The sequence below is a fragment of the Entelurus aequoreus genome, linkage group LG01 (genome assembly GCF_033978785.1).
Source record: "Entelurus aequoreus isolate RoL-2023_Sb linkage group LG01, RoL_Eaeq_v1.1, whole genome shotgun sequence".
NCBI lineage: Eukaryota > Metazoa > Chordata > Actinopteri > Syngnathiformes > Syngnathidae > Entelurus > Entelurus aequoreus.
In genome coordinates this window covers 48,789,765-48,805,681 of record NC_084731.1, presented here as the reverse complement: position 1 = coordinate 48,805,681, position 15,917 = coordinate 48,789,765, and the positions used below count along the sequence as shown (strand labels likewise).

Sequence of the window (15,917 nt, the reverse complement as noted above, 5' to 3'; positions counted from 1 at the left end):
TCACACTAAAGGTAGCCGTATAAACAATGCCAACACTGTCATAAATATGTGCTATATTGTGAAACCACACTAAACAACAATCTGTTCCCCCTCTCCTGCGCGGAGAGGGGGAAGAGATTAGGTGACCACAGATGATTTGCTCGCTGTTCAAAGTCGGGACCCGTAGTGGACCACTCATATGTGTATCAGTTGACTATGTCTCTGCACTGCTGACTTGTCTACACTCAAGACGATCCCCTGCTGGCCCCACTATGGACTGGACTCTCACATCCACTCGACATCCATTGCGCCGGTCGCCCAGGGAGGGAGGGGCGGGGGTTTTCATTGTATCCCATTGGATTTAGTTTTTTTCTTGCCCTGATGGGATCTGAGCCGAGGATGTCGTTGTGGCTTGTGCAGCCCTTTGAGACACTCGTGATTTAGGGCTATATAAATAAACTTTGATTGATTGATTCACTTGCTGATGTTTCTACTGGTCTTAAAGGCCTACTGAAAGCCACTACTACCGACCACGCAGTCTGATAGTTTATATATCAATGATGAAATCTTAACATTATAACACATGCCAATACGGCCGGGTTAACTTATAAAGTGACATTTTAAATTTGCCGCTAAACTTCCGGTTCGAAACGCCTCTGCGGATGACGTATGCGCGTGACGTAGCCCGGGGAACACGGGTATGCCTTCCACATTGAAGCCGATACGAAAAAGCTCTGTTTTCATTTCATAATTCCACAGTATTCTGGACATCTGTGTTCGTGAATCTGTTTCAATCATGTTCATTGCATTATGGAGAAGGAAGCCAAGCAAGCAAAGAAGAAAGTTGTCGGTGCGAAATGGACGTATTTTTCGAACGTAGTCAGCCACAACAGTACACAGCCGGCGCTTCTTTGTTTACATTCCCGAAAGATGCAGTCAAGATGGAAGAACTCGGATAACAGAGACTCTAACCAGGAGGACTTTTGATTTGGATACACAGACGCCTGTAGAGAACTGGGACAACACAGACTCTTACCAGGATTACTTTGATTTGGATGACAAAGACGCAGACGTGCTACTGTGAGTATGCAGCTTTGGCTTTTTTTTGCGTATGTACGTAACTTTTTAAAAATATATAAGCTTTATGAACCTTGGGTTAGGTGAACGGTCTTTTGGGCTGAGTGATTGTGTGTGTTGATCATGTGTTTGAATTGTATTGGCGTGTTCTATGGAGCTAGGAGCTAGCAGAGGAGCTAGGAGCTAGCATAACACGTACCGTACCGTACGTGCGCGTCACGTACGTAACTTTTTAAAAATATATAAGCTTTATGAACCTTGGGTTAGGTGAACGGTCTTTTGGGCTGAGTGATTGTGTGTGTTGATCAGGTGTTTGAATTGTATTGGCGTGTTCTATGGAGCTAGGAGCTAGCATAGGAGCTAGGAGCTAGCATAACAAACACGCAGGTGTTATTATGCAGGATTAATTTGTGGCATATTAAATATAAGCCTGGTTGTGTTGTGGCTAATAGAGTATATATATGTCTTGTGTTTATTTACTGTTGTAGTCATTCCCAGCTGAATATCAGGTACCGTGAGTATGCAGCCTTGGCTGCTAAACATTCGATAACTTGACCGTATGTGCGCGTCACGTACGTAACTTTTTAAAAATATATAAGCTTTATGAACCTTGGGTTAGGTAAACTGTCTTTTGGGCTGAGTGATTGTGTGTGTTGATCAGGTGTTTGAATTGTATTGGCGTGTTCTATGGAGCTAGGAGCTAGCAGAGGAGCTAGGAGCTAGCATAACAAACACGCAGGTGTTTTTATGCAGGATTAATTTGTGGCATATTAAATATAAGCCTGGTTGTGTTGTGGCTAATAGAGTATATATATGTCTTGTGTTTATTTACTGTTGTAGTCATTCCCAGCTGAATATCAGGTCACCCCCGGCTCTCACAGCATCTTCCCTATCTGAATAGCTTCAACTCCCCACTAGTCCTTCACTTGCACTTTACTCATCCACAAATCTTTCATCCTCGCTCAAATTAATGGGGAAATTGTCGCTTTCTCGGTCCGAATCTCTCTCACTTCATGCGGCCATCATTGTAAACAATAGGGAACTTTGCGTATATGTTCAACTGACTACGTCACGCTACTTCCGGTAGGGGCAAGCCTTTTTTTTATCAGATACCAAAAGTTGCAATCTTTATCGTCGTTGTTCTATACTAAATCCTTTCAGCAAAAATATGGCAATATCGCGAAATGATCAAGTATGACACATAGAATATATCTGCTATCCCCGTTTAAATAAAAAAAATTCATTTCAGTAGGCCTTTAAGAATGTGTTCAAAAGTTGATACATGCAATTTAAAATTGAGCAACGATTTACGTGGAGATTTTAGCTTCGCCATGAGCACATAGCTAAATCTCTTCAATGTCGCCAATTCGGTTTGATATAATACACCAACTGAAGTAAACGTTGCACTCCCTCAATGAGTCCTGACACTTAACTACTAATCACCCATTCCTTGATGTTAGCTTGCTAGCAGCTAAGTTAGCATCACATGCTACTCTGTTGGAGCCTCTCAGCTGGCCCCACCGGACTCCAGATTACTTTGACGTCTACGTTCGCCAGGCTTAACCAGTGACTAGTCTTCTCTGCGAGGCGACCAGAATGTTAAATTGTGCCGTGAGACGATCGCGACTAAACCCCTTAAGCGGCATGGAACGTCAGTGCCTGTAAATAGACCCTTTAGCTTGAAGTCGAGCTAGCTAGCGTTAGCGCGAACTTGCTTATGTAGAGATAAAGTTACATGTACAAAAAAACAGAACAGCTAATTATTGAACTGGTTTATGTTTTAGACGTTCCGGTGACTACATGCGTGGGGAGAGTCTTACCGTGCGTGTCAGACTTGAGATACAGATGTACAAGGCACAAGCACGCTGGTGCTCCTCTCGCCTTGCCAGCTTTCAAACGTCCGGAGCAGAAAGGAACTGCGCGGTCACAACACTGCGCATGCGCACATGTCACACCATGAGGAAAAAGTTACGCCCCTGTCTAGTGCCCATTGGCGTTGTTAGGCCTATTTTAGGGGGGCTCAAGCCCCCCTAAAATATTCTTAAGCCCCCCTAAATAATATATATATATATATATATATATATATATATATATATATATATATATATATATATATATATATATATATATATATATACATATATATATATATTGGCCCGAATATGAGTTTAAATAAATAATCGTATAACCTGTCATTATTCACTCAGTTTCCCCTCACTTCATAGCATAAGGTAGAGAGCCCCTTGGTATGCAATCCATTCCAATTGTTCATATAGAAAATGCCCACATCACTCAAAATCCAGTCCGCATTTTCTCTGCGACGTTGCGGTCCTGCAGGTGTACGAAGCACATTAGCACACAGCACTGCAGATTGCAGAACAAGAACGTGAACGGATGCAAAATGGACATAAGAAACTTTTTCAAGAAAGTAAGTATTCATCACTGCTTGTAGTAAAATGTATTAGCTCCACTTTACACCAGGTCTGTGTTTGACAAAAAGTTACATTCCCGCTCTAAAACAATGCTGCTACTTAGTTAGCTAGTTAGCCTGAAATGCAACATGAAGGTCCTGGTTATTTATAAAGTTAAATATGCACTCTCTTTTACTATTTGCTATCTTTGGGGTTATTTCCTTCTGGAGCATCAGCTGTGTTTCTCACTTTATACATGAAGGAGAACAGGAGCTGAGCTTATTCACATATGACTATAGGCAGACCATATTCTGAAATCCCAAAAAGAGGACACATATATGCGTGCCAAGGCAGGCAGCACGCCAAGGCCGGGACTAGGTGAAAATGTGCCAATGAAACTCGAACTTGCTTTATAAATAATATATTTTTTTAAATAAAGCATTTTTTCTCCTCTGTTGACAGCAGTGTTGGCGCTAGGAATTTTCAAAATGGGGTCCCACAGTAAATTTTTGGGGTCCCACTTTTTTGTAAGCGTTTTGAAAACAAATGACAAATGTATGCATTATCCTGTTATCTCACATTCTATATTGTGTTTTGGAAAAAGGTTGTCATAAACGTTACTTAATTCATTAAAAAAGATAATACAAAAGAAAACAAATGTGTATACATATGTAAATGTATTCAGTTATAAACATTCATTCACTTTCTTCTTTCCTTCATGGATCTAAACTTTACCGCTGCTGGTAGTTTTTTCTATGTTTTTATTTAATACGTTGTAGGTGTATTTATTTCAGTATAAAAGTGTAAAAAGTGTTTTGCTTGGGTCATGAAATGATGATAATGGTGTGCCAGGGCATACATACATTTTATATTTAACGCTTAAATCTCTGGAGTCTACATCAACTTCGGATCTATTCCTCATTTCAAAATGTTTTAGTTTTTTTTATGTTGTTTTTTTTGTTTGTTTGTTTTCTGCCCTTTTTTGTCAAACAAAACTATGTTTTTTATGGCAAACACACAAAATATGCAAAATCTTCCACCAAAAATATTTTTCAAAGTGGAATATTTGATGTGAAGTAATCGTAACCTTTGATAGGTCAATAATTCATAATAACATTGATTTTGATTCAATATTATGTTTTGAGCAATGACAGTTTGAAAGAAAAAAAAACGGCTTTGTTTTATTAGTCAACATTGCAACTTTTTCTAAATTACATTTCACCTTTAAGCTTTTTTATTTCACTTTTGTTATGTTTTTGTTTATTTTAATAGTATTTTTAGAATGTGCCGTGGGCCTTTAAAACATTAGTTGCCACAAATGGTAAAAAAATGTTTAAAATTTTTTATAATCTGCATCCTTTCTGATTTCAATGCTTTAAAAAGACACAAAAAGTGCGTTAACGCCAACACTGCTTGACAGTATAACAAAATAAGTCACACTTATATTCCGTAACATTCACAGTTTTGGGAAAAAAAGTGCAGAGGTAGAAATATTCAAAATAACCTCTTGTATATAATGTAAACATAAATAATGCCTCAAAACAAGTTAAATAAATTTAAACAAAAAACAGCAGACGAGCTCTCACCCTGCACAGCTGTTTTGTGCTTAGTAGTGTCGATATGGGCTTGTAGATCTTTGGCCCCTTTATTTGCCACAGATACATACGTTCCTGCTTTGCACACAGTGCATTCTGCTTTCCATGTGTCACGGCCAGGACGAAAACACAAATACTTTTCCCGCAAATCATCCGGGAAGTTGCATTTACATTTCGGCATTTCTTGTTCTCATGTCTCTCTCCACTCACTAGCTCTCTCGCTCTGTGTCTCTGCCCCTCCCTCACGAATGTTGCTACGTGCGCGCACCTTCAGTTTTTTTTTTTAACCCCTTCTTAACTTAACTCTGGACGTACATTGAAAATACACGCAACCCTAATTCAAAATGCCGGACATTTGAGGCATTTAAGAAACCCCGCCCGGACACCCCCACAAAAGAGGACATGTCCGGGGAAAAGAGGACGTATGGTCAGCCTACATATGACTATCATCAGTAGATAATAATAATCACTCCACAACCCCTATTGACCTGTAGGAGTCAGGGCAGAGGAGCACAGAAAGTGAGAGGGGAGAGGCCTCTACTGGAAAGGTGAGTAGGAGAATAATGATACATATAAATAAATATAAAAACACTTTTTTTTTTTAAATGGCTTACTGATAAGCCATTTGTTTTATTTATTTCTGGGTGTGTATATATATATATTAAGGCTGCAGCTAACGATTATTTTTCTATCGATTAATCTATAGATTATTTTTTCGATTAATCGGTTAATCTATATATATATTTTCCGATTAATCTATAGATTATTTTTCCTTTTACCGATTATTTTTGTATTCAAAATGAAGAGGAAAAAATAAATGTAGGCCCGTTTTTTCAAAAGGCATGGCTTTTATTTACAAAAAAAAGAAGTATGGCCACTCAGTCAACATTGGCAACAACATGACTAAATATTCTGTAACAATGTAAACATTTAAAACTTTTAACATTTAACAAAATTAAAAGTAGCTTATTTTCTTTTTAATGTGCAAATATAAAAGTCAACATCCAGTGCAAATCTTAATATTCTGCAATAGTATAAGCATTTCAAAAGTAAAAGTATTGCTTATTTTGCTTTAAAATGTGCAAAAATAAAGATAAACATCCAATACAAAAAAGTGCAAAACAAAATATTCTGTAACAACAGTGTAAACATTTCAACAAAAGTGAAAGTATTGGTTATTTGCTAAAATGTGCAAAAATAAAGATAAACATCCAATACAAAAAAGTGCCAATCTAAATATTCTGGAGCACTGTAAACATTAAGTATTGCTTTTAAAATGTGCAAAATAAACATCCAGTCCAACACAGTACACAATAACCAATTCTACTCATTCCAGTGAGTGACTAACAGTTGTAATGAAGAAAGGTTAGCATGTCTACATGCTCTGCTTCTTTTCTTGTTTACAATATTCCCAGCAGCTGAAAATAGGCGCTCAGAAGGGGTCGATGTGGCTGGAACTGAGAGCTAATTAGCGGTTAATTAATCAGGCAGCGGACTCTCCCCAAATGATAATAAACACCTCCCAGTCAACTACTAGTAACATCACTATGAGCCCGTTGACCTTCTAGAAATATAAACTGCAGCTCAGCTCGCTCGCAGTCCTGGCTTGAAATGAAGGCTAATTATTAGCCTTCACCTATATATATATATATATATATATATATATATATATATATATATATATATATATATATATATACAGTATATATATATATATATATATATATATATATATATATATATATATATATATATATATATATATATATATATATATATATATATATATATATATACACAGTATATATATATATATATATATATATATATATATATATATATATATATACTGTATATATATACTGTATATATATACTGTATATATATATATATATATATACTGTATATATATATATATATATATATATATATATATATATATATATATATATATATATGTATATATATATATATATATACTGTATATATATATATATATATATATATATATATATATATATATATATATATATATATATATATATATATATATATATATATATATATGAAAAACCCAGACACCATCTTTGTAGTCATTTTTCCTTTACAATGAGTGAAGCTGCACGAAACCTTGTGTCTGCAATTGTAAATAATTTAGTTTTTAAGTTTTTTGTTTCTTGTAGAATCTATATTAAGTAATATACATTAGCCTATTGTTAAAATAATGAAAAAAACATTAAATATATTTGTTTTATTGTATTGTTACATTAATAGCTGTTGTATTAATATAGGATGGCTTGTTAAACATTTCATAGGATTTTCAGAGGGAGGAAAAATCAAGACATTTAATATAAAATGTAAAATTAATAAATACATAAAAAGAAAAAGAAAAAAATCGTTAAAAGCCATCGTCCCGGGGAGCATTTCATTTTGTCCCGTGCATTTTTTAAAATAATAATAACAATGAATAATTTCTAAGTCTTTGTTAGCCGTTTATGAAGTTTTGTGCTTGTGCGCTACGTTCGCTCGCATCCTGTGCATCTCCTGGGGGCTAAGCCCCCCCTGTCCTTAAAAGCTAGTGACGCCCCTGCTAGTGCCCATTTGGTAAGTGCACTGCAATTAGCTGGCGACTTGTCCAGGGTGCACCCCGCCTTCCGCCCGAATGCAGCAGAGATATGCTCCTTTCACCCCCGAGAGGGACAAGCGGTAGAAAATGGCTGGATGGTAAGTGCTCTTACCTGTACTGACAGGGTCTCGGTCTCACACACTTGGTATTCTGATTGCGTAAGTGTGTTTGCACTGAGAAAATAATATAAGTAAATACCAGTATTGGTACAGATATTTTTCACTTTGTTTTATTGTTGGATGGGTGGTTTTGGTTACATGTCATATTTTTTTCCTAAATCTAAGCAAGAGCTATTTCTTTACTGTCCTTTGTGGTGGACATGAGGACTATACTCACTCCTTCTGAAATAGTACAGATGGCTGAGGCAAAAATTGCAGAAATGATGATAGACCCCAAAAAAACTGCTTCTAGCAATAATAAAGTACCAATGATTGTCACACACACACTAGGTGTGAAGACATTTGTCCTCTGCATTTGACCCATCCCCTTGTTCACCCCCTGGCAGGTGAGGGGAGCAGTGAGCAGCAGCGGTGGCCACGCTCAGGAATCATTTGGTGATTTAACCCCCAATTCCAACCCTTGATGCTGAGTGCCAAGCAGGGAGCTAATGGGTTCCATTTTTTATAGTCTTTGATATGACTCAGCGGGGGTTTGAACTCACAACCTTCCAGTCTCAGGACGGACACTCTAACCACAAGGCCTCTGAGCTTCAAGCAACAAATTGTTTTCATGTCCAAATGTAAAAATGGAACATAAAAAATTGACATGTGCCTGGAAAAGGGTGGAGTGCCATCTCCGGGTTGGGGAAGAGATCTTGCCCCAAGTGGAGGAGTTCAAGTACCTTGGAGTCTTGTTCACGAGTGAGGGAAGAGTGGATTGTGAGATCTGTGCAGTGTCTTCAGTAATGCGGACGCTGTATTGATCCGTTATGGTAAAGAAGGAGCTGAGCCAGATGGCAAAGATCTCAATTTGCCGGCCAATCTATGTTCCCATCCTCACCTTTGGTCATGAATTTTGGGCTATGACCGAAAGGAGAAGATCACGGGTACAAGCAGCCAAAATTAGTTTCCTCCACCGGGTGGGGCTCTCCCTTAGAGATAGGGGGAGAAGCTCTGTCATCCGGGGGGGATCTCAAAGTAACGCCGCTGCTCCTTCACATCGAAAGCAGTCAGCTGAGGTGGTTCGGGCATCTGGTCATCTCCCTAGGGAGGTGTTTAGGGCACATCCGACCGGTAGGAGGCCACAGGGAAGACCCAGGTCACATTGGGAAGACTTTGTCTGCTAGCTGGCCTGGGAACGCATCGGGATCCCCCGGGAGGAGTTAGACAAAGTGGCTGGGGAGAGAGAAGTCTGGGCTTTTCTGCTTAGGCTGCTGCCCCCGGGACCCGACCTCGGATAAGCGAAAGAAAATGGATGTATGGATAGATATCAGTGGCGTGCGGTGAGGTTCATGGCTGGTGAGGCACTGACTTCATCAGTCAGATTTACAAACATATGAACCCTAAAGAGTATCTTATTCACCATTTGATTGGCAGCAGTTAACGGGTTATGTTTAAAAGCTCATACCAGCATTCTTCCTTGCTTGGCACTCAGCATCAAGGGTTGGAATTGGGGGTTAAATCATCAACAATTATTCCCAGGGACAGCGCCGCTGCTGCCCACTGCTCCCCTCACCTCCCAGGGGGTGAACAAGGGGATGGGTCAAATGCAGAGGACAAATTTCACCACACCTAGTGTGTGTGTGACAATCATTGGTACTTTAACTTTACACTTACAAAATGTAGCACACAAAAAAGCACATTTAATAAAAAAAAACGTTAATATGGTCTTACCTTTACTTATAAGTGCGGAAGCAGTGGTGTTCGCGTTGGAAGAGTCGTGAATGAATGAAATATGAAATCCGCGCAGCAAACTGCAGGTGTACCTAATGTTGTGTCCCTGTTCACAGCTCCTCCTGGCTTCTTGTTAAGTGACTTTTTTTGGGTGGATTCGGTCTTGCACCTGGAGGGTTTGGGTGTGGGCTCTGGTTGGTGTGGCGCTCCCGTCGGGCGCCGGGCGGTGCGTTCTGCGGTGGAGGTGCTTGGCACCAGGAGGCGGGGTTATGAGACGAGCCTCCAGTTTTATGATCGCTCAGCACAAGAAATACGTTACACACATACAGTTGTTGACAAAATACACTGTACATTATATACCTCAGCTAACTAAACTATGGACATACTTGCCAAATCTCCCGTTTTTAGCGGGAGAATCCCGGTATTCAGCGCCTCTCCCGACAACCTCCCTTCTCCCGACAAACTCCCGGTATTCAGCCGGAGCTGGAGGCCACGCCCCCTCCAGCTCAATGTGGACCTGAGTGGGGACAGCCGTTCTCACGTCCGCTTTCCCAGCAGCTTGCCTGCCCAATGACGTCATAACATCTATGGCTTTTAGAGAATAGAGTGCACAACAAGCAGAGAGAGTTCTTGGTTTCTTATGTGGGTTTCTTGTTAGGCAGTTTCATTAACGTCCTCCCAGCGCGGTAACAACACACAACAACAGCAGTCACGTTTAGTCTACTGTAAAGCAGTTTGTCTGCTGTAAACAGCAATGTTGTGACACTCTTAAACAGGACAATACTGCCACCTACCGGATAGCCTGCAGAACACTGAAATTCAAGTATGTCTTTTATTTATATGTATAATAAAATTAAAATAAAATCATACATATATATATATATATATATATATATACAGGTATATATGTGAAATACTTGATTTGGTGAATTCTAGCTGTAAATATACTCTCCTTTTAACCACGCCCCTGGCCACGCCCCCCGCCCCAAACACGCCCCCTGCCCCCCTCCCCGGTCACGCCGCCCCCCGCCCCCGCACCTCCCGATATTGGAGGTCTCAAGGTTGGCAAGTATGACTATGGAAATGTATAATATAATTCATATAGCAATACGGTCTCACTGCACAGCAGGCCAGCAGTTAGCCGAGTCATTGCGTACAATCCATGTTGAGGCACAAATCAGTGACGTGCTTCAACTGGCTGCTGATCACCGCACCGTCTCTTCTCAGTATTTGAACGGCAAATGTTAAAATTAAAATAAAAATAATCTAAAACTGGTGAAGTTGAATGGAAAATAACTTAAGTATAATCACTGGATACATATAACAATTTAATTTTTTACTACTACTTTTTTTTTTCTTTCCATGATGGTAGGGGAAGCCGTGCCTCCCCTGCCTCTAGTGACTGCACACCACTGATGGATATACAGTACAGGCCAAAAGTCTGGACACACCTCATTTCAATGCGTTTCCTTTATTTTTATGACTATTCACATTGTAGATTGTCATTGAAGGCATCAAAACTATGACACCTGTGAAGTGAAAACCCTTTCAGGTGACTACCTCTTGAAGCTCATCGAGAGAATGCCAAGAGTGTGCATAGCAGTAATCAGAGCAAAGGGTGGCTATTTTTAAGACACTAGAATATAAAACCTTGTTTTGTTTAGTACATAACTCCACATGTGTTCATTCATAATTTTGATGCCTTCAGTGACAATATACAATGTAAATAGTCAAGAAAATAAAGAAAACACATTGAATGAGAAGGTGTGTCCAAACTTTTGGCCTGTACTGTATATGTGCTGGTTTACATTGTAAATTGTGTTAGAAAAACTATCTAATTTGTTCCTCTCATGAAAGCGGTAGAAAACATGCATTCCTGGGTGTATTTTTGACATTTTGGGCATTCTGGCTCCTCACGGGACTTATGGAACTCAAACCCGGTTAGGTATTTTGGACATTATTGGACATTTTTAACATTTATGGCTGTTTTTCCCCCTCTTCTTCCCTGTGAGTCTTTCCTCGGTGTAATTTTGACATTCTGGGCATTCTGGCTCCTTGCGGGACTTACGGGACTCAAACCCGATAAGGTATTTTTGACACAATTGGGCATTTTTAACATTTATGGCTGTTTTTCCCCTCTTCTTCCCCGCTTTCCTGTGCGTCTTTAATGATCCCTCGTTTATTAGTTAATTGGTTCCAGGCATGACATCATAAATTAATTTCCTTAAGGTAGGAATCATGAATTATAAATCAAATATAGTTTTAGCGAGAGCATAAATAACCTGTTTATTACTTTCTAAATAAAATGTTTACTATTCCAAGAGCCCTCTAGACATGAAATAAGACCCTTTAGTCACCTTTACACACTTTTACTCCAATGTAGTAATGTTGCCTGAGGCTGAGCCAATCAGGGGCCACGATACTGAACGTGATGGTTGGTTTGGTCTTATTTTGTGGCCAATACTACTGTAGTATTTATATTTTTAGTTAATCGTGCCACATTTACTCATGTAACTGCTTAAATTAGAGCAAATATGCTTTAAGAAAATCTGCGGTATGGGGAAAACACAATATTTGAAGCGCTATGTGAGAGGTTTGGCCCATTTTTTGCAGATTTTCTAGCGTCAATGGCGGCCTGTGCGAGACCCCCCTTGAGTCCTTTGTATAGATTCTTGTTCTATGTTTGACACTTCATGTTAGCAGTATTAAAGGTGCCCTTATCCGGCCTGTAGACGGCGACAAAAGAGCGCTGAGCACAAATAAATACAAATGTCTTTTCCCCTGTCATCCTTGTGCCGCCCTGGGAATCATACCCACAGAGTTTGCCAATGTTGCCCACACAGTAGCTCAAACACTATGTACAACTGTGACCTGTGTACAAAACGCTTAATTTTTTACCGGCAACATTCTTTTTAATACACTTGAACGTAAACATGAAAGAAATGTAACACAGAAGGCATTGATCACACACGTAATAGTTGTTACAATATTGCACTTGGAACAGCGTATCTGAAATGTTAAATGAAACATCGCACCTGTAAACATACACACATAGTTTTTATACGAACACAAAGTAGTCACTTTTAGTGAGCATAAGCCCGTACTTGTCTCACAGGTGCGGGACCAGAGGCTCAGATTTGTATGAGCATGCTACAGGTTGTGTGCGTAATGGATGTTCAGCGTGTCCTGTAGCATCAAGTCACGCAGGCGCCAAAGTGCGTGGGCCATCGTCTTGTGGGCTCCTTTGCTCTTCAGCCAGTGGGATGGTAGCCTGCCTTCCTGCTCTTTCGTCAAGCGCACGTCTTGTTTTTTAGCTGAAAGTGCAAGTGTGCATTCTGGTTATTGTGTTCTATAATGTTCCAGGATTCATAAAAATGTAAAAGATTAACCTGAAAGTGTTTGTTCCCACTTGCTGACCGTAGACGACTCAGCGGTGAGGCCCTCAATGTAGCTGAGGTACGCCTCAGAGTGGAGGAGCCTCTGGGACTTGGCTGGGGGGGACACAAACAACGGAGAGGAAGGCTGCTGGAGCGCCGGCTGTCCTATCTGGCCTTGTCCCGTGTATGGAGGGGAAGCCTGCTGTCCAGGACCTACCACGCTGACCATGCTTCCACCCCCCACACCGTTAATGCCTGAGGATATTCAAATAAGTACAAGATCACACATAAAACATTAAAACTTGTTGCTGAATTTCTGGTAAAGTTTTGAAATGTCTCCTATCATGCAAAGGTGACATTTCATTGATGTTCTAACAGCAATATGTGTTCCTAAAACCAGTTTATGAGCACTAAACGTGTGAAAAATATATTAGCCACATATTAGCTAACGTTTGTGTCCTCCTGTTCCACTGCTTAATGTTACGTTATTGTATGCGATATATGCAGAGGTGGGTAGAGTAGCCAAAAATGTTATGCAACTAAGAGTACTGTTACTTTAGAATAATATGACTCAAGTGAAATTAAAGAGTAGTCATCAAAATTATTACTTAGGTAAGACTAAGTATTCTGTGAAAAAACTACCGTATTTTTCGGACTATAAGGCGCACTTACAATCCTTTCATTTTCTCAAAAATCGACAGTTCGCCTTAGAACCCGGTGCACCTAATGTACGGCAGTGGCGTGCGGTCACTAGAGGCAGGGGAGGCACGGCCTCACCTGCCATCATGGAAAGAAAAAAAAAAGTAAAAAAAATAAATAAAAATTAAATTGTTATATGTATCCAGTGATTATACTAAAGTTATTTTCCATTTAACTTCACCAGTTTTAGATTATTTTTATTTTTATTTTCACATTTGCCGTTCAAATACTGTGAAGAGACGGTGCGGTGATCAGCAGCCAGTTGAGGCACGTCACTGATTTGTGCCTCAACATGGATTGTGCGCAATGACTCTGCTAACTGCTGGCCTGCTGTGCAGTGAGGCCGTATTGCTATATGAATTATATTATACATTTCCATAGTTTAGTTAGCTGAGGTATATAATGTCCAGTGTATTTTGTCAACAACTAAATGTGTGTAACGTATTTCTTGTGCTGAGCGATCATAAAACTGGAGGCTCGTCTCATAACCCCGCCTCCTGGTGCCAAGCATCTCCGCCGCAGAATACACCGCCCGACGGGAGCGCCGCGGCCACACCAACCAAAGCCCACACCCAAACCCTCCACGTGCAAGACCGAATCCACCCAAAAAAAGTCACTTAACAAGAAGCCAAAAAGTGCAAAAACAACAATGCTCGCGCGGCGCGCCGGAGGAGCCGTGAACAGGGACACAACATTAGGTACACCTGCAGACTGCTGCGCGGATTTCATATTTTATTCATTCACAACTCTTCCAACACGAACACCACTGTTCCCGCACTTATAAGTAAAGGTAAGACCATAATAACTGTTCTGTTACAACTAAAAGTTGTAAACTCTTGTTGTTGAAATGTGTTGTGCTTAAATAAGCTTGTTATGTAATTAATATTATTACATGTGTATTTGTCGCCATCATGTGGTCATGGCAGTTAATACATCTTTGAGAAGTGTGTATTTTGAATCAAACTTTATTGACCGGAAGTTACATAAGCCAAGCAGAGAAATCTCCGGTTCCAGCACGTACTTTATGGTGGTTATTTTCGAAGAAAAACTGCATATATCCTTTGTTTAAGGTTGCATCGCCGGTATGTATCATAAGTTGAACTTTGAAACTTGGTTTTTGTCTAAAATATTTCGAGCTAAATTTATGATTTTTGATGTATGATCTTTGCCATACTCATTAGCAATAATTTGCGATGTCATCTAAGATGGCGTCGTAGTACAATTTCACTTTGTTTACCTTCTCATGTCTTGTAAGGTAGCATTACAGCATATATATGAATACATTTGCATAACATATTTATATATTGACTGTATTGTTTGTCTTTTTAGTTTCACCCTTTTGAATGTCATTAAACCTGCTGACAACGCTCATCGGTCTCCAGAGTCGTGACGTAAGAAAGGTGTTAAACAGCCCTTGCATCAGACATGCACCCCTAACGGCACAGTGAAACGGCGGCATCCAAACAGACAGAGGTAACGCAGTCGTCGCACGCTAGAGTGAAGCTGACCACTACTACGCCACAACGCTACAACGCAAACGGCATACAGCAGTGATTCAGCAGTCATCATCTAGTCCACCCCACCATGTCCAGCAAGGCGCCATCTTTAAAGACCCGGTCCGAGGCTTCGACGAACTCCTCCACAGGTTCCGCAGCAGCTAGGGCAAGAGCAAAAGCTGAGGCAGCCAAAGCCCGCCTCGGTTTTGCAGCAAAAGAAATGGACTTAAAAGTAGAAAAAGCTAAAATAGAGGCATCTATTGAATTTCTTCAACATGAAAAAGATGTTGCATCTGCTATTGCTGAAGCAGAGGCATTAGAAACAGCTGTAGTCACACAGGTAGAAGCACGCAGCAATCCTTGTTCTTTTGTCACATCTGAACGTACAAAGCAATATGTCCTCAGCCAAGCTGAATTTGTAAAAGAGGGAAAATATGTTGTTACACAGCCATCACAATGTGAAAATGCTCCTCAGAGCAAGTCAAAGCTCAGTAGCAATCAATTACTTCAACCAACAAAACAAAGTGACTCTAAACAAATGCCCTTTGGCCCCCCTAATTATCTTAAAAACTTCCAAAACCCCTCAGTCATTTCCTCCTCTCCTCACATCCAAAACAATGACAGTGCAAGTTGGTCAACTCAGGTATCAGCATCCAACTTCCATGATGTCCGGCCTTCATGCCAAGAGCCTAAAAACTCTAATGTGAGTGACTTTATTAGATACTTTGCTCGCCGGGAAATAGTAGCAACAGGACTACTGCAATTTAACGACAAGCCTCAAAATTTCAGAGCTTGGAAACGTTCCTTTAAAAATGCAATAAATGG

General features: G+C 39.9%; 2 protein-coding genes and 1 long non-coding RNA gene across 8 annotated transcripts in view; 1 reads left to right on the top strand and 2 right to left on the bottom strand.

Annotated features, from left to right (window-relative positions):
* cse1l (CSE1 chromosome segregation 1-like (yeast)) overlaps positions 1 to 3,022 on the bottom strand; it is a 46,657-nt gene extending 43,635 nt beyond the window's left edge. For both annotated transcript variants that reach the window (XM_062054013.1, XM_062054006.1), the window contains exon 1: positions 2,877 to 3,022. The gene's annotated coding sequence lies outside the window, so the exon portion shown is untranslated. The remainder of the gene's footprint in view (positions 1 to 2,876) is intronic.
* Positions 3,023 to 12,410: 9,388 nt separating this feature from the next.
* Positions 12,411 to 15,917, bottom strand: part of LOC133653962 (protein polybromo-1-like) — a 123,095-nt gene continuing 119,588 nt past the window's right edge. For all 5 annotated transcript variants that reach the window (XM_062053844.1, XM_062053861.1, XM_062053868.1 and 2 more), the window contains 2 exons: positions 12,910 to 13,152; positions 12,411 to 12,834 (listed from right to left, as the gene is read on the bottom strand). In XM_062053844.1, the coding sequence (XP_061909828.1) occupies positions 12,671 to 12,834; positions 12,910 to 13,152 (407 nt within the window). In that variant the 3' untranslated portion in view covers positions 12,411 to 12,670. The remainder of the gene's footprint in view (positions 12,835 to 12,909; positions 13,153 to 15,917) is intronic.
* On the top strand, positions 14,409 to 14,967 carry LOC133654024 (uncharacterized). Its single transcript, XR_009826816.1, has 2 exons — positions 14,409 to 14,678; positions 14,926 to 14,967. It is a non-coding gene; the product is annotated as an uncharacterized LOC133654024 (long non-coding RNA).